At 43.5% G+C, this 21,451-nt stretch overlaps 1 protein-coding gene and 1 long non-coding RNA gene across 4 annotated transcripts in view; one reads left to right on the top strand and one right to left on the bottom strand.

The window, feature by feature from the left end:
• Window positions 1–2,550, bottom strand: part of RPGRIP1 (RPGR interacting protein 1) — a 42,248-nt gene extending 39,698 nt beyond the window's left edge. The window contains exon 1 of the mRNA XM_041738867.1: window positions 2,027–2,550. Coding sequence (XP_041594801.1) covers window positions 2,027–2,264 — 238 coding nt within the window. The 5' untranslated portion in view covers window positions 2,265–2,550. The remainder of the gene's footprint in view (window positions 1–2,026) is intronic.
• On the top strand, window positions 597–18,820 carry LOC121481481. 3 transcript variants are annotated; one of them, XR_005985303.1, is made up of 4 exons: window positions 597–810; window positions 2,073–2,186; window positions 5,684–5,872; window positions 18,630–18,820. It is a non-coding gene; the product is annotated as an uncharacterized LOC121481481 (long non-coding RNA). The 3 variants fall into 3 exon arrangements; XR_005985305.1 differs by lacking the exon at window positions 18,630–18,820 and adding an exon at window positions 16,195–16,223; XR_005985304.1 differs by lacking the exon at window positions 18,630–18,820 and adding an exon at window positions 6,896–6,953.
• The last annotated feature ends 2,631 nt before the right edge of the window (window positions 18,821–21,451 follow it).

Consider the following 21,451-nt stretch of genomic DNA (forward strand, 5'->3'; position numbering starts at 1 on the left):
CCCGGGATCGAATCCCACGTTGGGCTCCTGGTGCATGGAGCCTGCTTCTCCCTCTGCCTGTGTCTCTGCCGCTCTCTCTCTCTCTCTCTGTGACTATCATAAATAAAAATTAAAAAAAAAATTATTAAAAAAAAAAAAGCAGACGCTCAACTGCCGAGCCACCCAGGCCTCCCAAGAGGCGTATGCTCTACTAACCGAGACAACCAGGTACCTTTACTGCATAATTTTTTTTTAAAAGATTTTATGTATTTTTTTTTTTTTTTTTGAGAGAGAGAGAAAGCACAAGTTTGGGGGTAAAGGGCAGACGGAGAGGGAAAAGCAGACTCCCTGCTGGGTGTGGAGCCTGAAACAGGACTCAATCCCAGACCTCGGAGATCATGACCCGAGCCAAAGACAGACGTTTAATCGACTGAGCCACCCAGGTGTCCCTACAGTGCAAACTTTGTCATAGCACCAGCCAAACCAGTATCTCTCCAGCTCCTCCCCAACTCCATTCTGATTTCTATGCTATTGGCTCCCTGTGGCACCTCCCACTCCCACCTGACCTGAAAGGAGAGAGATTGGGCATTTGGGCACTTCTGTGTTCATGTGTTCGGGTGGGCGTTTCAGGGAAGGAAGGTGATCAGTGTTTAGTGGGGGGAGTTTAGAGGCAGGGCAAGGTGGCGGAAGAGTAGGGTCCCCAAGTCACCTGTCCCCACCAAATTACCTAGATAACCTTCAAATCATCATGAAAATCTACGAATTCGGCCTGAGATTTAAAGAGAGAACAGCTGAAACGCTACAGTGAGAAGAGTTCATGCTTCTATCAAGGTAGGAAGACGGGGGAAAAACAAATAAACAAAGGCATCCAAGGGGGAGGGGCCCCCGAGGAACCTGGCTAAGGCCGGGGCGAGTGTCCCCAGAACAGGACAGCCCCGCCTGGAGAAGCAGGAGCTGCACCAACCTTCCCGGATAGTGGGGGGAGTTTAGATTATCCCAAGGTCCTCACAATACTTGTCCTGTACTTCATACATACTACACAGTCCTCAGCTTTATTCTTTTATGGTTCTGGGTCCATATTTTTCTTGATGTCATACCTCTTTTCCTTCACTCTCTTATGCAAATATACTGGAATCTAATGAAATCTAACTTTGAGATGACTAAGTATCAAGGTCCAGCCTGGAAAAAGTGAGAACAAAGGTCTCTTTGATAGTATTTGAAGATTTGTCTCCTGTGATCTCAGAGTTAAGACAGGGGGAAATGGCAGTGGTGACCAAGAGCAGTCATTTGCTTCTCTCTCTCTCTCTTTTTTTAAGTTTTATTTATTTATTCATGAGAGACACACAAAGAGAGAGGCAGAGACCCAGGCAGAGGGAGAAGCAGGCTCTACTCAGGGAGCCCGACGTGGGACTCGATCCCAGATCTCCAGGATCAGGCCCTGGGCCGAAGGCGGCACTAAACCACTGAGCCACACGGGCTGCCCGGGCATCTGCTTCTCAATTTGAGGTAGCAGGTGCTAAAACAAAACAAAGCAAAAAACAAGACTCCCGATCACCTCTAAAATGATGGGTAAGAATAAAAGGCAGATAAATTCATTTTCAATACTTTTAATAAAGTGAATGTTTAAAAATAATAAATTTAAGGGGTGCCTGACTCTTGATTTCGGCGTGGGTCATGGTCTCGGGGTCATGAGATCGAGCCCCACATGGAGCTCCACGCTGGGCATGGAGCCTGCTTAAGATTCTCTCTCTCCCTCTCCCTCTGCCTTCCGCCAAATAAATAAATTAAATTAAACCAATAAACTTAAGAGTCGTCATCCTCTCAAATGAAAACTCATTACATGTAAAAATGTATGCATGTGAGGTAGGTGTCACCTCTCTTGATGGTGAATCTGACCTGATTGCCACTGTTTTTATTGCAGTTATCTGTGATCTACACAAAAACAGGATAGGTGAGGGGATTGGAGAACTGCTGGCCCGAGTTCCCTTGTCCCACACAAGACGTAGAAGGCGCCTCATTTGAGAAAGGTCTTCACAGCCTGACCTACCTTTCTCTCTGGACAGTTGAAGTAAGACGTTTGTCTTCTCCTCCAGCTCAGCGTCCAGCTGGTCCTGCAACTGGGAGACTTTCTGTAGCTGTTCCCCCACGAGCTCACTGCTCCAGTGAGGCTGATTACTGCTGGCCAGCATGCTGGGAATGGGGAGCAGGTAAGAAGCGAGGCGAGAGTTGTCAGATAAATACTCAGAGGTGTGTGATGTGACGTCTTTATTGCACAGTTTCAGCATCTCCTGGGCCTAGTGCATCATTCGTTCCCCTACATGGTTTTACTGTCCCTGCTTTCTGTGTAACTGTCATTTACCAACTGCCTCGGAACTTCTGGGCCTGGTGGCGGAGTTCCTTAGTGTCACTTCTGTTCAGGTCTCAGCTACCCCACTGAGCAAACCACCCAAATCACATCTAGTTCCCAAGGAATTCCTCCAGCATGATGGCTTTCTGTAGGCATGATACTGTGTACCAGGACATTCTCAGGCCTGCTGAATTAAAAATGGGGAACAGGAGCACCTAGCTGGCTGGCTCAGTTGGAAGAGCACATGAATCTTGATTGTGGGGGTGTAAGTTCGAGCCCCATGTAGGGTGCAGAGATTACTTATATAAATAGACTTTCAAAAAAATGAGGAAAAAAATATTCCTCTTTTTCTTACTCCTTTCCTCTATCTACCTTCACCAATGGCTGGTTTAGACAATATTTGCCTTTGAGCCAGATTAATAAATTACTACACAGAAGGGCAGGGACTAACCTTTTCTTTTTTTTCTTTTTTTTTTCTAAAGGTTTTATTTATTTATTCATGAGAGATACAGAGAGAAAGAGAGAGGCAGAGACACAGGCAGAGGGAGAAGCAGGCTCCATGCAGGGAGCCTGATGTGGGACTTGATCCCAGGTCTCCAGGATGATGCCCTGAGCTGAAGGGAGGCACTAAACCACTGAGCCACCCAGGGATCTCCGGGACTAACCTTTTCAATGACAATACCCTGCACACCATTGTAACTGGCTGTCAGGCCAGACCCATTTGGAGTGTAAAACACAATCTGTCTTTGATTATTTACCTAAGTGAAAGGACATTGATAATAATCAAGCTATTACTTCTGTAGATGTCTTTTTCCTATTTATCATTTGAATAAATGTGGTCTAAAAACAACATGCTAGGGACGCCTGGGTGGCTCAATCGGTTAGGTGTCTGCCTTCAGCTCAGGTCATGGTCCCAGAGTCCTGGGGTCAAGCCCCATGGTAGGCTCCCTGTTTGGTAGGAAGTCTGCTTCTCCCTCTCCTCTCTGCTCTCACTCTCTCTCTCAAATAAATAAATAAATAAATAAATAAATAAATGTAATAAAAAAATAAAAACAATTTGCTTAAGCCAGTATTAAGAGTTCTTGCGAGGGGTGGGGCTGGCGCCTCAGTGGCTCGGTTGGGGATACATCTGCCTTCAGCTCAGGTTATGATCCTGGGGTCCCAGGATCTAGCCCCCTGTCAGGTTCCCTGCTTCGGAAGCAGCAAGTCTGCTTCTCCTTCTCCCTCTGCCCCTCCCCACTCGTATTCTCTCTCACGTGCTTACTCTCTCTCAGATAAATAAAAAAAATAATAAACTCTTTAAAAAAAAGAGTTATTGGAGCACCTGGGTGGCTCAGTTGGTTAAGCATCTGACTCTTGATCTCAATGTTGTAAGTTCAAGCCCGGCAATGGGTCGCACCCTGGGCATGGAGCCTACTTTAAGAAAAAAGTTCCTGGCACTTCCTAGCCGCATGTTACATGATAATCCAAGCAGATAACATTTTGAGTGATGAGGGAAGAGGCTACACAGAGTCTTCAAAGTGATAATCCCCACACTACTTTGTTTCACTGAGTTGAAGAGCATCAGATATTCCCAGGATGCTCCCAATACCACCTCCCCAAACTATCCCCTGCTGCCTTTAACTGAGTCAGAAGGTATATTTAAATTTTTTAAACTTCTAGTTATTTTATTTTTAAAGATCTATTTGAGAGAAAGAGAGAGCATGAGGAAGGAGGGCAGAGGGAGGAGAGAGAGAGAGTCTTAAGCAGACTGCGTGCTGAGCCCGATGTGGGGCTGGATCTCATGACCCTTAGATCATGGCCTGAGCTGAAACCAAGAGTCAGACACTTAACCAACTGTGCCTCCCAGATGCCCCTAAACTTCCAATATTTTAAATTTCAAAATTAATAAATGAATATATGCTTGTGAAAAATTTAAATGATACAAAGGTATACAGATTAAAAGTTAAGGTGCCTCTTGGCCTTACTCGAATTCTTTCATCTCATTAGAAGTTTGCAGATTCTCTCTCTCTGTCATATGCATGCACGTGCACACGCACACACACACACACACACACACACACACATATTCCCCATAAAGTAAGTCAAAGTTAACATGTCCATTGTAACTTGACTTTTATTTTAATAATATATCATATATATATATAAGTCTACCTCATTTTTTCAAAAAAATTTATTTGTTTATTCATGAGAGACACAGAGAGAGGCAGAGACACAGGCAGAGGGAGAAGCAGGCTCCATGCAGGGACCCCAACGTGGGACTCGATCCCGGGACCCCAGGATCACGCCCTGGGCCCAAGGCAGGTGCTCAACCACTGAGCCACTGGGTGTCCCAAGTCTACCTCATTTTTAATAGGTTCATAGTATTTTATTATTGTGGGGACGCAATATGATTTACTTATTTAATCAATCCCTATCAAAGGAAATTTGGGTATTTCCACTTTTTTTCTATTAGCAACAATGTAGTAGTTAATATTCTTATTATACATTATCTTTGCAAATACATGCATATGCACGTTTAGCATTTTGATAGACAGCATCAAATCCCCTTCCAAAAAGACTGTGCCAACTAATATTGTCACTAACAGTGTCGAGTAACAGCTTCCCTACCTCCTTACCCACACTAGGCATTGTTTTAGTATATGTGCTGCCAAAGCGAGCACCAAAGCGAGCACTAGGCGTTGTTTTATAATGCAAGGGCACTTTTCCATAATTGTCTTTTATAACAGGACCCAAACTTGGTACTCACTTTTCTAAGAGTTTGTCATAATTGTCATTCAGCAATTTTCGTTCTTTTTCCAAATCTTCAACTCTCTCCTGAAACTAAGAATGACAGTAGAATGCCTGAGATAGTATCGTAATACCTATTGCCTTGCACGTCTCCCCTCTTCTGTGGCAGAGTGGGGCCTGGGCAGGAGGCTTTCTATGTTCACGTCTCATGTCTACGAGGAGCCACTCAACTAGAAAGACTTGAACCAACTGAAGGTGTGATAGAAACTTTTATTGGAAATAATGAGGATTCACTGAAGCAAATTTTCATGGTGCCTGGGTTTCTACCGTTAAGGAAGCAGCAGAACATTATAATACAGCAAAAACTTTGGAGAACAGTCGCAAATGTAAATCCCAGTTTTCCCCCTAATGGTGTAAACTTGGAGTCTTATTTTTCTCATTTGAAAAAATGAAATAGCCGTATTGTTGCTAAGACATGCTTTTTAACACCTCTGAAGTTGAAATGTAACTTACGACTGATGCCACCTTCCAGTTATTATTATTTACCTCCTTCAGTGTTATCTGCAGGATGGACACATCTTCCAGTTGGCTCTTCAAGCTCACAGCCTTCTTGCTCTCTTCCTTCAGTTCCGCCCTGAGCTCACTGACTTGCCCAAGGAGGGCATCATGGGCAGCACTCAGGATTCCCTGATTCTGGATCAAAAGGGAAGTTACTCTGGGAACGGTCGTATCACCCAGCAGACCTGATCTCAAGATACCAGCAGCCCTAGCGTTCCCCAGTGGATGTCAAGAAGAATGGCTTTGATTGATAACATGGTAGGTACCTTTGTACTATAAACTGGCCTTGCTTATCACCCTAGAGTTTCTCGGGAAGTATCATTTCCCTATTAGTGAGGATTTTCCACTCCAGGAAACTATAATCCATAATTGGAGCGTTCCTTCTCCCGAGGCTCAAATTAAACCCTGGCTCTAAGTGAAGTGACACCTGTCACAGTTGCCTTTAGTATCTAAGCTATTTGAATGCTTCTTAGGGTGATACACTCTTCCCTTTGACCTAGCAAAGTGACATGCTAACTTTAGAAGTGTGCATTCTTTCTGGTGGACATGTCTGGTGAGGAACAGCTCTTCAGGCTGGGAACTCTGCCTTAGTGACTGTCTTAATCGTGGCCATTCACCCAGCTCCACCTGCACCCCACTGGCAGGACTAAATGGCACCGAACATTTCAGAACATCACAGAAACTATGCAACAACTTTGTTATATTTCGTCACCTTATACACACTAGAGGAATACTCAGGAATTTCGAACAAATGCTATATAATTCTCTCCAGCAACAGGTTGAAAAATACTTTCCCATGTATTTCAGACCTCATATTTTGGTTTTATGAGAAAACCACAATAAATATCTTCTGATCATAGTAATAGGACGTTTGTCTTAATAGGAATTCGAGGTCATAATAACTTCGATTTACTTGGCTAAATTCTGGCGTTATGTGACTTGAAGATTAATACAAATTTCTTTGGGTTTTATTATTCTTACTACTAAGAAAAAGATTCAAAGAATCTTTATCAAGTACCTTCTGGAGCATAGTTTCATATGCCTGAAAGAAAGAAATACATATTATTCTACTGATTTATTAACTTGATATTTATTTTGATATTTATCTCTATAACACAAATGTTTAAATGGTTAGTTTAAGGAAGATTTAAAAATTCCGAGAAATCAAGTCCATTTGACTCCCTGTTTACTAATTGCTGCTACTTTTCCCTCGCCCTAGCTTGCCAGGAAGTCTGTGAACATAACAGATAACACAATTTCTTTTTTTTTTTTTAATGATAGTCACAGAGAAAGAGAGGCAGAGACACAGGCAGAGGGAGAAGCAGGCTCCATGTACCGAGCCCGACGTGGGATTTGATCCCGGGTCTCCAGGATCGCGCCCTGGGCCAAAGGCAGGCGCCAAACCACTGCGCCACCCAGGGATCCCAAGATAACACAATTTCTTTAAAAAGCACGGAGGGTCACTTATTCACATTTGTATCGCGTTTGGTGGAGTATCCAAGAAAAGTATTTATTTTCAGAGTAGGTGCTCTTACTCAGCATGCTTCGGAAAAGTTTTCTTTCCGGTTTTAGAAACAGAAAAAGCAACGCTAAGCAAACTAACAACAACAGCTGTTATTGGTTGAACAGAACTGTGTGTTTAATTACCTGTTACACTATGGTTGTTGTAATTATTTTACAGACATCATCTCGTTTAACCCTCACAGTATATCCGAGAGGGAGTTATTATTACCAAAACCTTAAAAACGAGGGACCCAAAGCTCAGAGAGCTAAGTCACTTGCTCAGAGTCACGGGCCTTACCTCAGCCTCCTGACCCCAGAGTCGGTGCTACTGATGAACAGAGTTTACTGCTAAGAGAGCAGGAAAAGGCAAACTTTTTCAAGTACATGTGTAAGAAAGGATGACTAGAAAGGCAAACTTCTGGAGAAAACAAATGATAAAACCTACATTTTAAACAATTATTGGTGATTACTCACCATCTTAGGTCATCTCTACACTGTCGCTACCATGGCTAAGGATTTAGAACGGCTTGCTTCCTTTTCTTCCTCTAATGCAATGGAGGAATAGATGGGGTTTTTAAAAAATAAATATTATTTTAAAAAATAAATATTTAAAAAGCAAATATTGTTGTTTACCTGTACAATTTAAAATTACCTTCCTTCTCCTATTTCCACATTCGGTAAGTGCTACCCAAATTAACCAAGTCAAAAAATACAAGCATGTGCATAGTTCTCTCCAAAACACAGGTCTGGGGGTTGACCTCGTAAAGATAAAGATGCCTTTCGTCTCCATCAGAACAGAAGTACCGGGGGCAGAGGTAACTGTAGCCAATCCCCAATCCGGATGAATGACACCACCACCACCATCTGCTCGCCCATGCTAACCACCCAGGAGCTGCCTTTCACTTCCCCCTTTCTTCCACTCATTCCTTTTTGGCGATGAAGTCCATTCCTCTACTTCCTGGAAGTTCCCAGTACAGTCCTTTCTCCGAGGGCCTCTCCCACTGCCTTGGTTGGGACCCTCATCCTGTCTCCCCCGGACAACTACAATCATTTTTCACCGATCACTTTACTTTTGCCAGCCAACCTATACCATTCAGTCCACTGCCAGATAATACTTCCTTGTAGTTTTGTGATTTTTGATTAAGTTGAAAATTTCAGAAAAATATAAAGACTACAATATCAGTCATCTATAATTCTACTACCCAGAGTTAATCATTACTATTGTTTTATAATAGTTTTTAAAGGCATATTTCCTTATTAAAATGTATTTCCAAGAAAATTCAAACATTAAAAAAGAAAAACGCAAAGTGATCTCTTTGGGGAAAAAACTGATCACGTTATCAACTTACTTAAAACCGTTCTGGGCAGCCCCAGATTGCTCAGTTGTTTAGCGCCCCCAGGGCGTGATCTTGGATACCCGGGATTGAGTCCCACATCGGGCTCCCTGCATGGAGCCTGCTTCTCCCTCTGCCTGTGTCTGTGCCCCTCATGAGTAAATAAATAAAATCTTAAAAAAAAAAACAAAAAAAAAAACACCTTTCTGCAGCTCTCCATTGTCTATGGGATAAAGTCTAAAATCCTGGTAGGCTTCCCTGATGTTTCTCACCTCCATGTCCTGACCTACAATCTCTCCTCCCCTGGAAAACCTTCCCCTCTCCTGCACACTCATTAACACCTGCTAATCATTCAGAATCCCAATATTTGGTTCATGAATATACTCCTTTAAGAATCCTTTTTGGGTCTCTCTCTCTCTCTGTCTCTCATGAATAAATAAATAAAAATCTTAAAAAAAAAAAAAAAAGAATCCTTTTTGGGGACGTCCTGGGTGGCTCAGCGGTTTAGTGCTGCCTTCGGCCCAGGGCATGATCCTGGAGTCCCCGGATTGAGTCCCAGGGTGGAGTTCCGAGTTGGGTTCCCTGCCTGGAGCTTGCTTCTCCCTCTGCCTGTGTCTCTGCCTGTGTGTGTGTGTGCATGTGTGTGCGTGTGTGTGTGTGTGTGTGCGTGTGTGTGTGAGAGAGAGAGAGAGAGAGAGACTAATGAATAGATAAATAAAATCTTTAGGGCAGCCCAGGTGGCTCAGCAGTTTAGCGCTGCCTTCGGCCCAGGGCATGATCCTGGGGACCTGGGATCAAGTCCCACATCGGGCTCCCTGCATGGATCCTGCTTCTCCCTCTGCCTGTGTCTCTGCACCTCTCTCTCTCTGTGTCTCTCATGAATAAATAAAATCTTTTTTAAAAAAAAATAAAATCTTAAAAAAAAAAGGAATCCTTTATGGACCCCACATCCCATTCTCTGGGAGAGCTATGCTCTTGTGTGTGCCTGTCAATACCCTCTGTGTGGATGGCTGGATTGTTCACATCTGGTTCTCTTGCTCTGGTAAGTTATTTGAAGGCAGGAGCTGTTTTACTTTGTAATCTTTGAGTCCAGGTGCTTTCCAGGGTTCCTGGTACTCAGTAAATATTCAGTAAAAGAATCACTTAGACCCTTGTTGCCCTACTCCAGCCATTCACACAGGAGTTTCCCTTGTGTGGTAATAAGAAAAGAGCATAGGCCTTGGTGCCAGTTAAACGTGGACTCAAAGCCTGCTCTTCCCCTTGCTCTTTTTATGACTTGAGCAAGTTACTTGGCTTCTTTGAGGGTCAGTGACCTCACCTGTTAAACGTACTTACATGGAGGGTTGCGTCAGCCTTAAATGAGATCATGAGTGTAAGCAACTGGGCCAGAGTGCAGCACATACCAAGTGCTCAGTGAAGATAGTCTCCTTCCCTTCCCCTGTGACTGCTCTTGGCTTCCCAACTTAATTACATTTTGGTTGTAACCCTTGGCTGGGACCTTAACTCTGGCCCAGGTTAACCACACTTAATTCCACTTTAGAAGGGCAGGGCTTGAGCCTTCTTAATAGATAACGCGAAGTACTGGAAAAAGAACGGACTCTGAATTGCAAGGCATGGATTTGAATATTCCCTTTAAGTTGTGTGACAAATAATTTAATTTCCCTCCGTTGTGGTCTCCTGTGTATATAATGGAGAAAATACTACTAACTGGCTCTCTCCCCCACCCCAAATTGGCGACAGAGAGTTCTCGTTGAAACTAGAGGCCTGATTGGGCCCGGGGCTTCTCAAACAGCCAAGGACCCCAGGGATCTGTGATTTGAGGGTACCCCAGACCATCCCACACTGCCCTGCCCTGGCGCCTCACCTCTTGAACTTCTGTTAACTGTGCTTTTGTTGCTACTAATGAAGTATTCCTTTCATGTAAGAGCTTCTTAAGCCGAATCAGCTCTATATTCTCCTTAATGGAAGCTCTGGAAAAAGAAGACTCTGCTAAAACATTCTGTGAATGGACAGAATTAAACACCTTTCCCCCCAACACTGCACCCAATAAGAATATCTTCCTCTTGCCTCTTGCATCTCTGTCTCAGCCACAACACACCAGACGTAGGAAGCGAATCTACACGCCAATAAATAACCATTCTCCCATTTTTCCTCACATTGCCTGACATTCGATAGAGACACCTCCCACCTTAAACTCTGTTCTGAGAAAACATAATAGCTATTTTTAAAATTATGGTGCTCACAATTTCCCATAAACTTTGCAAAGTCCAGCTGAGTCTGAGTCCTGTTTCCTTAAAGAAACCAGAAAGGTATGGATATGGAGGGAAATCCAAGCGAAGATGATTTCTCAACCTAGGATATTGTATTTTCTTTATTATTTGAAAGGTATTGAGGTGAATTTGGGTTCATTAGCTCTATCTCAGTGGTTCCCAGTCTTAGCTGCTTATTAGAATCATCTAGAGAAGAAGAAATCTTTATAATTATACTGCCTGAATTCCACCCCCAAATAACTGACAGGGGATCTCTGGGGTGGGGCCCAGGTTCTCTACATTTGTTTGTTTTTAATTTTCAGGATCTGTTTATATGAAATAAATTATATAAGATGTACAAGCTTTTGATTTTATTTAATTAACTTATTTATCGATTTTTGTGTTCCATATGTATGGATATGTTCCATATTGTATTACCTCATATGTCATTTCTTAGTTTCTTAATCAATATTGTCTTTTTTGGAATAGAACACTTCTTTTTTTTCCTCCAAATTTTAATTTCAATTTCAGTTAGTTATCATGCAGAGCAAAACTGGTTTCGCGTGTAGAATTTAGTGATTCATCACTTACATGCAACACCAAGTGCTCATCACAAGTGCCTCCCTTAATACTAATCACCCATTTAACCTACCTCCCCACACCTCCCCCCAGGCTTCTGTGGTTTTAATAAGTCTCCAGATTTAAAACTATGTTTGAACATGGATGTTTACAGCCATTTCATTCATAATTGCCCAAATCTGGAAGCAACCAAGACGTCTTTTGTAGGTGAATTGATAAATAAACTGTGGTCCATCCAGACAATGGAACACTACTCCATGCTAAAGGAAATGAGCTGTCAAGCCATGGAAACAAATGGAGGAAACGGAATGCTTAGAGCCAAGCGCAAGAAGCCAGTCTGAACAGGCTTTATCGTGTATGGCTCCAACCATATGACGTTCTGGCCAAGGCAAAACCATAAAGGCAGTAAAAACATCAGTGGTGCCAGATGTAAGAAGGTAGGGAGGGATAAACGGGCAGAGCACAGAGGATGTTTAGGAGGCTGAACCCGCTCTGTGTGATACACAGTGGGAGATACACGCATTCAACATTTGTCCAAGCCCATGAATGCGCAGCACCAACAGTGAGCCCTAAGGTAAACTATGGACTTTGGGTGATAATGATGTTCAGTGCAGGTTCATCCACTGTCACAAGAATGCCTGTGGGATGGGCTGTTGTTAGAGTGGGAGCTGGGGTGGGGGTATATGGGAAGTCTCAGTACTTCCTGCTCAACTTTACTGTGAATCTAAAACTTCTCTAAAAAGGAAGAGTCTACTTAAAAAAAAAAAAAAAAAAAAAAAAAAAGCTGTCCAACTGAGAACGCCTATCTGGTGATAAGGATGAAAAAGTGTTCCTTCTGTGACATGAAACTGCAAATCTTCTAAGATACGTAAACCCTCTCTTAGGTTGAATCCATTTCCTAACCCGGGTGGGAAGCCAGGGCTATTTCGCAGGCTAACTTTAACCCCGAGCATCCGCCTTTCCTCTGACACAGGAAAGAAGCAAATAAGAAGCTCTGACCTCTTCAGCTCGCACAGTCTGGGGGGGGACTGCCACGCTCTTACCGCAGCTCTGCGGCCTTCTGCGCACACTCCAAAGAGCTTCTCTGCTCAAACTCTTCACCTTTGGACCACATTTTCTCCAGAGATTTGGGTGGCTCTTCCACTAGCAGAGTATTGCTGGTCATAACATGAACAGCATTAGGCATATACAGACCAATGATTTTAGGCATAATTATGACTTTGCTGAAAGAAATTGCACTGTTAGAAGTAGGAACATTATACAAAAAGAAAAAATGGAAACTGCTGTTATAGGGGCTTAGAACTGAGTCCCCGCATATATGAAGGAAAGTTAGAGGTAATTTTTGGTATGTGCAATGGATAATCTTACCAAATACAGCTTTCAAGTGCCAAACAGAAATATAAATGAGAAAAAGAAAGAAATATAAATGAATTACAACCTAAGGGGGGGAAATAGAAACGGAAAGAGAGGTAATACCCTCAATTAAGGAAAAGGCCTTTGCCTTTCCTTCAAAGACAGAGAGATGTTTATTTCCCATTTTTAAGCAATGAAGTTGGAATATGACCTAAAGCTGGCTTTCATCTTCTCTGATTATGCTGGGAAGACCTGAAAATGCACCATTCGCTGTTCCCTAAATGATGTATTTCCTTTTTTCTTTTTTTTTTTAAGATTTTATTTATTTATCCATGATAGACACAGAGAGAGAGAGAGAGAGAGGCAGAGACCCAGGCAGAGGGAGAAGCAGGCTCCATGCAGGGAGCCCCACATGGGACTCGATCCCAGGTCTCCAGGATCAGGCCCTGGGCTGAAGGCGGCGCCAAACCGCTGAGCCTCCGGGGCTGCCCAATGATGTATTTCCAATTAAAAGTTGAAAGAGTAACAAAAGAGGCTTCTCCCTCTGCCTGGGTCTCTGCCTCTCTCTCTGGGTCTCTCATGAATAAATAAATAAAATCTTTAAAAAAGAAAAGAAAGAGTAACAAACGGTACAGGTAAATGAAAAGAACTCACGGCTCACTGGGTATTTCACCTCCGGTCTTCTCACTTGTCGCCTGGTCCCTGAATGTAGGAGGGGCTGTGTAGCTCGGCCGGTCCCTGGGCTCTGAAAGTTTAGCAGAAGATGTAGACTCTGCAACAGATTTCTCCAGACCACCCAGTGCTAGAAATAGGGAGCCTGGAGACCCGCGGGGTAGGGGGTGAGGGGGTGGGGGTGTGTGAATCCTCCTAAGGGTCTCTGATCACAGAGCAGAGGTTCTCAGTCTTTCCTCCGGGTAGATGCGCACCTGCAGGCTTACAGCCGCGGGCTACGGATTGTCAAGTGAAGGAGTATAAGCGGGAAGAAGGAGAATACAAGAAAGGGACCCGGGTCTGACTCCAGTGCATCTTTATCTGGTGGCCGGTATGTAACTGGTGCTCCCTAATGCTGACGCCAAACTGAACTGAAATGTATTTATTTTACTGAATCCAGTGCTGGGTTTCCAGCCGCCAGAGACTAGCAAGTGGGAATTCTGAGGAAGAGAGGCTCAACTTGTCCAAACGGCCTGACCTCTGGGCCTAGACCTCAGGAGTGGGCTTGGGGCACCCGCCAGCTCCCCGGATGCACAGCATGCACACTTTCCACTCTGTGTACGCGCATTTTTCTTGAGAGGAGGCCTCGCCTTGACTGTGCTTCCAAAGGAGTGCCCTTAAAGACCGTGGGCCCTAGAGGCAGGGCCATGGGATGCGGGGTCCCCCCGTGTCTGCAGAGGGCCCTGTTCTGAGGACTGTGCTCCCGGGGAGGGGACACCACTGTGCATTCTAGTCTTCTTTCTGGGGATGCTGCAGACCATGACCAGCAACATTCCTCTTTGGTCTGATTCTCTCCTGGGCAGCCCTTGACGCTGAACTGGGGACGTGGACCCTGGACGAGCACCCGGGACAAAGACGTCAAGGAGGCAGGAGGCATGGGGGGGCCAGGGGCTGGAGGGGTAGAGGCGGGAGCGACCGGCCGCAGATGCTCCCCCAGGGCGGCGCTGCTGGGGGTCGGAGCTCACCCCTCTGGCCTCGGTCGGGCCCCCGCGTAGAGCGCAGCCCACGGTGCACCCCGCGGGCCCGGGGCAGGCAGCCGGGCGGAGCTGGGGGCCCCGCGGGGCGCTGCACCTGCCGCTGCCTCGCAGGCTTCTCCGCCTCTGCCCCCGGGGTGCTGGGGTTCCTGGGGTCCCCGGGGGCCCTGGGGTCCCGGCGCGCAGCCGTCAGCCGGAGCAGCGCGGTCCTCGCCCTGCGAGCAAAGGGACAGATGGTGGCAAGCCTTCCCCTTCTGTGAATCAGTTTCTACAGTTGCTTTGGCAGCACATAACCGTGGACCAACCTGTGACACGCAGTTACCTACTGTGGTCTAGTCTTCACACTTTAAAAAGTTGACTTTCTATCCCCCATTAACTCTTTGAGGGCAGGGACACTGTGGTGTCCATTCTGTCGCAGTGATCGCACAATCGTCTTAGTAAAGACTGTTGGGGGACACTCTTCAAGATGTTTACCTGCACGTTTATTTTTAGATTATATGCATTTACTTCTGTCCCAATAAATCGTGGTCATGTTACAACATAAACAAAAAGGCTAATTTTTAAAGGGGAGATAATTAAATATAAGCACAAAGTTTAATATTTACTTCTCCCATCCCATTTGTCTGCACACCCCTGTACATGTGCCCAACTTTAAGTACATGTACTCCTCTACAGCCCCCAGTAGACTCTGAGCCTTACTTATAGTGGATAGTCAATCGCTGTCATCTTTTTATTTATTTTTAAATTAATTAATGAATTAATTAATTAAATATTTTATTTATTTATTCATGAGAGACACAGAGAGAGAGGCAGAGACACAGGCAGAGGGAGAAGCAGGCCCCCTACAGGGGGCCCAATGTGGGACTTGATCCAGGGACCCTGGAATCATGCCCTGAGCCAAAGGCAGGAGCTAAACCACTGAGCCACCCAGGCGTCCCTGCCATCTTTTTATTTTTATTTATTTTTATTTTTATTTTTTCTAAAGATTTATTTATTTATTTATGATAGACATAGAGAGAGAGAGAGAGGGACAGAGACAGGAAGAGGGAGAAGCAGGCTCCATGCCAGGAGCCCGATGTGGGACTCGATCCCGGGACTCCAGGATCACGCCCTGGGCCAAAGGCAGGCACTAAACCGCTGAGCCACCCAGGGATCCCATCTTTTTAAAGTAACCTCTACACTCAAGGTGGGGCTTGAACTTATAACCTCAAGATCAAGAGTTGCATGCTCTACAGACTAAGCCAGTTGGGCACCCCCCTCACTATTTGTCATCTTGACCTAAAATCATGCTTTCAACCTTCACCATTAGAGTCTGTGGTCCCCCACACCTGCCAGTTCTGACATACTGTTTATGTGGCTTTGGGCATATCATTAACCTTTTGTGCTCAGTTTCCTCATCTATGAATAAAGATAAAAATAACACTTACTGGGATGCCTGGGTGGCTCAGCGATTGAGCACCTGCCTTCGGCTCAGGTCATGATCCCAGGATCCAGGATCGAGTCCCAAATCAGGCTCCCTGCAAAGAGCCTGTTTCTCCCTCTGCCTGTGTCTCTGCCTCTCTTTCTCAGTCTGTGTCTCTCATGAATAAATAAATAAATCTTTAAAAAAATAAATAAATAACATTTACTTCAGTAGATTGTTATGAGGATTAAATCAATTAATCTATGTAAAGTGTTCAAAACAGTGCTGTGCATTGTGAGGACTGTACGAGTTAGCTATTCTTACATATCATTATATCCAGATAGAGAAAACAAATCATAAAATATAGCCAGGTAATTTGCCCAAAGCAAGGGGGGTCAGGGGAATGGAATCTAATTTAGCTACTTAACATCCATAATCTCAAGTACTTTTTTTTTTTCTCTCAAGTACTTTTTAGTTATCAACCAAGAAGCAAGATTTTTTGGCCAATGCAACCTCCTGCTTTCACCAGATTTAGAGTTCTCCCCATTATAAAAGAATCTCTACTCTGAAGAGTGCTGACATACAATGGAAGCCCGTATCCTGCAGATTTTTCTTTTTTTTTTTTTTTAAGATTTTATTTATTTATTCATAGAGAGAGAGGGGGGCAGAGGGAGAAGCAGGCTCCATGCAGGGAGCCCGACCTGGGACTCGATCCCAGGTCTCCAGGATCAGACCCTGAGCTGCAGGCGGCACCTCGGCTGCCCAGATTTTTCTTTTTTAAGTGGGCTCCATGCTGGATGTGGAGCCCAATATAGGGCCTGAACTTACAACCTGGAGACCAAGACCCAAGCCAAGATCAAAAGTCGGACGCTTAACTAACTGAGCCCAGGTGCCCCTGTATCCCGTAGATTCAAAATGAAGCTCTAAACCACTCTTGGGGATTACCAGTGAGAAAGCAAAAAGTTGCTCTTGACATTGGGGAATTGGTCTGACATGACTAGTTCCCAGTATTGTTTGAAGTGGGCTGGGGGCTCACAGCTAGACCATGTTATTATCCTGTTGAACATAATCCCACAGAACACCGACATCAGACAAGGCCACTGAAATCATGATGGAGTGATACCGAACAAGGCCAACGCATCACTTTGTCTAAACACAGACAAAAACAAGGTCACTGTGCTACACACAAAATACCAAACACTGTCTTTTCCTAGTTAATGAATGACTGCTATTCTAACCAATTAGCTTAGCCTGACTCTAGTCTACCTTCCCCATGGATAAGATTTACTGAGGTATCAGGGCACCTGGGCAGCTCAGTCAGTTAAGTGTCTGACTTCAGCTTAGATCATGATCTTGGGGTCCTGGGATCAAGCCCCCATGTGTCTGGCTCTGTGCTCGGCAGGGAATCTGCTTCTCCCTCTCCCCCTGTCCCTCCCCCAAACCTTGTGTGCATGCACGTGCAATCTCAAATAAATAAACAAAATCTGGGAGCCTGGGTGGCTCAGCGGTTGAGTGTCTGCCTTTGGCTCAAGCCGTGATCCCAGGGTCTTGGTGATGGATCAGGTTCCGCATTGGGCTCCCCAAGGGGAGCCTACTTCTCCCTCTGCCTGTGTCTCTGCCTCTCTCTCTGTGTTTCTCATGAATAAATAAATAAAATCTCTAAAAAAAATTAAAGTGAATAAAAAAATAAGCAAACGAAACCTTTAAAAAAATTTACTAAAAAAACAAAAAAATTTACTGAGATACCAAATACAGGATTGTCCCAGCTTTCTAACGGTATCAAATCTGGAGCAAACTCCTGTTTCCTTGGACCCTCCCACAAATCACCCAAATGAAATCCAAATCCTATAATAGATTTTTTCCAACACATTCTTACTGAGATGACTATAGTTCCCCATGGAGTGCATTTCTCTAGCTGCAACGGGTAATAAACCAAACTTATTCAACTACAGGTATGTTCCTGCTAGTCTTTGGCCAAAAGACATTGATACCATTATCTTCAAAATATATCCTAGAGATAAAGTCTGAACTTTCAGAACTCCCATTCTTCCCATTTGTTTATCTAGACACAATCCATCTCATATTCCTCTCCAGGTCCTCACCTGAGAGATCCACTTTTGAAAGCCAATACTGTAATGTACATGGTATAATTTCAGAGTTAAGAGCTTTCAGCACTGCCACTTGCCCATTAGCTTTGACTTTAGAGAAGTCACTTAACTTCTTTATGTTTCCTTTTCCTCTTACTAACACCTCCCTCCTAGTATTAAATAAGTTAATTACATTTATAACAGTAAGTTAGTTAACATATATAAAGAACTTACAACATGCCTTACATACAGTAAATGACCAATATGATTTTTGGTTTTGTTTTGCAAATAAAAACCTCCTTCTCTTACTTGCCCTTTTGTTCTCCAGCTTTTAAAGAATTAAGGAGGGGATGCCTGGGTGGCTCAGTGGTTGAGCTTTGTTTGCCTTTGGCTCAGGGTGTGATCCCAGAGTCCATGATCCATAGAGCCTGCTTCTCCCTCTGCCTATGTCTCTGCCTGTCTATCTCTTGTGAATAAATAAATAAAATGTTACCAAAAAAAAGTCTTAAGGAGAATACAAGGTACCTTTTGATCTCATCCTGTTGCTTCCAAGAAAGCTCTTTCACCAACATGTGCTCTTCACGAAGACGAAACAAGCTGTCCTCCAATTCTTCCCGGCTCATTCTGCTCAAGGGTGGTTGAGCTTTCATATTCTTACCTAAAGTCCCAGGAAAGGGTACATAGGGATTATTTTACATGTAATTTTTTTAACCCATCAGGTCTCTCATCACATCTTGTCCAAAGGGCTTCAGTCTATCTTGATTTGAGAGAAAATTCAGGAAGGATATGAAATGCATGCTAATGGATCTCTTTATCATTTCAGATCATTCCTGGATGTGGAATATCATTCCATACTGCTCCAGCATAAGGTATGACTCAACATCCTGTCTAGAAAGTACATTCTGGGATCCCTGGCTGGCTCAGCGGTTTAGCGCCTGCCTTTGGCCCAGGGCGCGATCCTGGGGTCTCAGGATCGAGTCCCGCGTCGGGCTCCCTGCATGGAGCCTGCTTCTCCCTCCTCCTGTGTCTCTGCCTCTCTCTCTCTCTCTCTCCCTCTATGTCTATCATGAATAAATAAATAAATCTTAAAAAAAGAAAGAAAGAAAGTACATTCTCTTTTTAAAAATATCAAACAGGGATCCTTGGGTGGCGCAGCGGTTTGGCGCCTGCCTTTGGCCCAGGGCGCGATCCTGGAGACCCGGAATCGAGTCCCACATCGGGCTCCCGGTGCATGGAGCCTGCTTCTCTCTCTGCCTGTGTCTCTGCCTCTCTCTCTCTCTCCCTTTCTCTGTCTCTGTGACTATCATAAATAAATAAAAAAATTTTAAAAAATGTTTAAAAAAATAAAAATATCAAACAAAAAAATAGAAAAATAAAAATATCGAACAAAGCTATTAATCTACTTAACTTTTCTTTTTAATTTACTCTTCTGTTTTTTTCTCCTTACTAGATAATTTGGACCTAGACAAAGTTGTGCCCACAACTGTCTTCAAACCCTTACTAAGGAAAAGGATAGAAACCTTTCTTGATTACCAAGTCATCTCATTTGTTTTCGTGGTTTGGAGAAACTGTCCCCAAATTTGCCTCCTTGACATAGAGCATCTGCGTGGTCTAAGCAGAGGAAAGTAGAGTACCTTTTCAGTGTGTGAGTGTTCACTGACCCACAGTCAGGTCTGATCTCATGAGAAAGATCTTAAGACTCCAATGCTCAAAATATAGCTCCTTTCCTGGAGGAAAGAGTTCAGAACTTCAGTCTCAGAACCACTGCAGCCACCACTACCACCACTCTGGTTTAGACTTTGGAAATCATACATTTTTTTAAAAAAAACAGCTTTATTGAAGTGTAATTGCCATGTAATACACTGAATATACTTAAAGTGTAAAAATTTGGTTAATTTTGACATCTGTATATAACTGTGAAACCATCACATAAGATAATGACTATATCCATCGTTGCCAAATTTCCTTGTGCCCCTTTGTGATCCATTGCTCTCCACCCTACCCTAACACCAATTCCATGTTAGTCCCCAGGCAACCACTGATGATGGTTTTCTGTTGCTATAGTTCTGATTTTCTAGAATTTTATATAGGTGGAAACATCCATTATGTACTCGTTTTATTTTTTAGTTTAGAGGGGTGGTTTGATTTCTTTCACTTGGTATAATTATTTTGAGATTCATCCACGGTGTTTCTTCTATCAGTAGTTTCTTTTGATTGCTGGTAGCATTTCACTGTACAGATATACCATAATTTATTATCCATTTACTGTTGGTGGATATTTGAATTGCTTCTAGGTTTTGGCTGTTACAAATACAGCAGCTATGAAAATCTTTGTATAAGTCTTTGTGTGGACATGTTTTAATTTTTCTTGGGTAAATACATAGGAGTGGAATAGCTGGGTCATAAGATAGGTGTATGTTTAACTTTTTAAAAGTCTGGGCAGCCCGGATGGCTTGGTGGTTTAGCGCTGCCTTCAGCCCAGGGCCTGGTCCTGGAGACCCAAGATCGACTCCCATGTCGGGCTCCCCACATGGAGCCTGCTTCTCCCTCTGCCTTTCTCTCTCTCCCTCTCTCTCTCTCTCTCTCTCTGTCTCATGAATAAATAAATAGAATATTTTAAAAAAATCTGTCCAACTGTTTTACAAATATATATATCTCACAATATGTAATATTACATATATTCTCTATTATTTCTTGGAATCACTTGGAAGTAAATTGTACATTGTAAATTGTAATGATATTCCATTACATCTAAACACTTCATTGTATATCTCCTGAAAATAAGGACATAACCACAGTATAATTCTAATTCTATTATTCCTTCTACATTTATTAATTGGAATTCTACTATAAGGTAAAAATTTCTCTTTACTACATTTATTTATTAATATATTTATTTATATGTATGCAATCTCATGGATTCCTATTTTATTCAATGGGCGAATAATCCATCAATATCATTATTCATGTTGACACTCAAATTGTTCCAGATTCAGCCAGTGTGAGCCTTTTCAGCTGGTTCTGGTGTCCTTTAGAAATATCTCTATGAGTTTTTGAGAATTTCCACATTTTTGGATATAATAAGATGTTTCTAGGCTAACCTTGTACGTTTTTTTGCCCAAACCCCTGGTTCCTTCTAGTGGAGAATTATATTTAAAACTAAGATGTGGGGATCCCTGGGTGGCGCAGCGGTTTGGCACCTGCCTTTGGCCCAGGGCGCGATCCTGGAGACCCGGGATCGAATCCCACGTCGGGCTCCCGGTGCATGGAGCCTGCTTCTCCCTCTGCCTGTGTCTCTGCCTCTCTCTCTCTCTGTGTGACTATAATAAAAAAAAAAAAAACAAAAAAAAAAAAACAACTAAGATGTGAAAAAAGGAAAAAAAAAAAAAGACAAAGATATGAGTGGGGCGCCTGGCGGGCTTAGTCGGTAAAGCACACATCTGTTGATCTCAGGGTCATGAGTTCAAGCCTAATGTTGGGCATGGAGCCTACTTAAAGAAAAAACAAAGCCAAGAAACTATAGGGTCCCAAACTAGCTGGCTCAGTCGGCAGAACATGCCACTCTTGATTTCGAGGTCTTGAGTTCAAGTTCCACATGTGGTATAGAGCTTAATTAAAAACAACAACAGGGGCAGCCCGGGTGGC

Source organism: Vulpes lagopus, chromosome 23, assembly GCF_018345385.1.
Source record: "Vulpes lagopus strain Blue_001 chromosome 23, ASM1834538v1, whole genome shotgun sequence".
NCBI lineage: Eukaryota > Metazoa > Chordata > Mammalia > Carnivora > Canidae > Vulpes > Vulpes lagopus.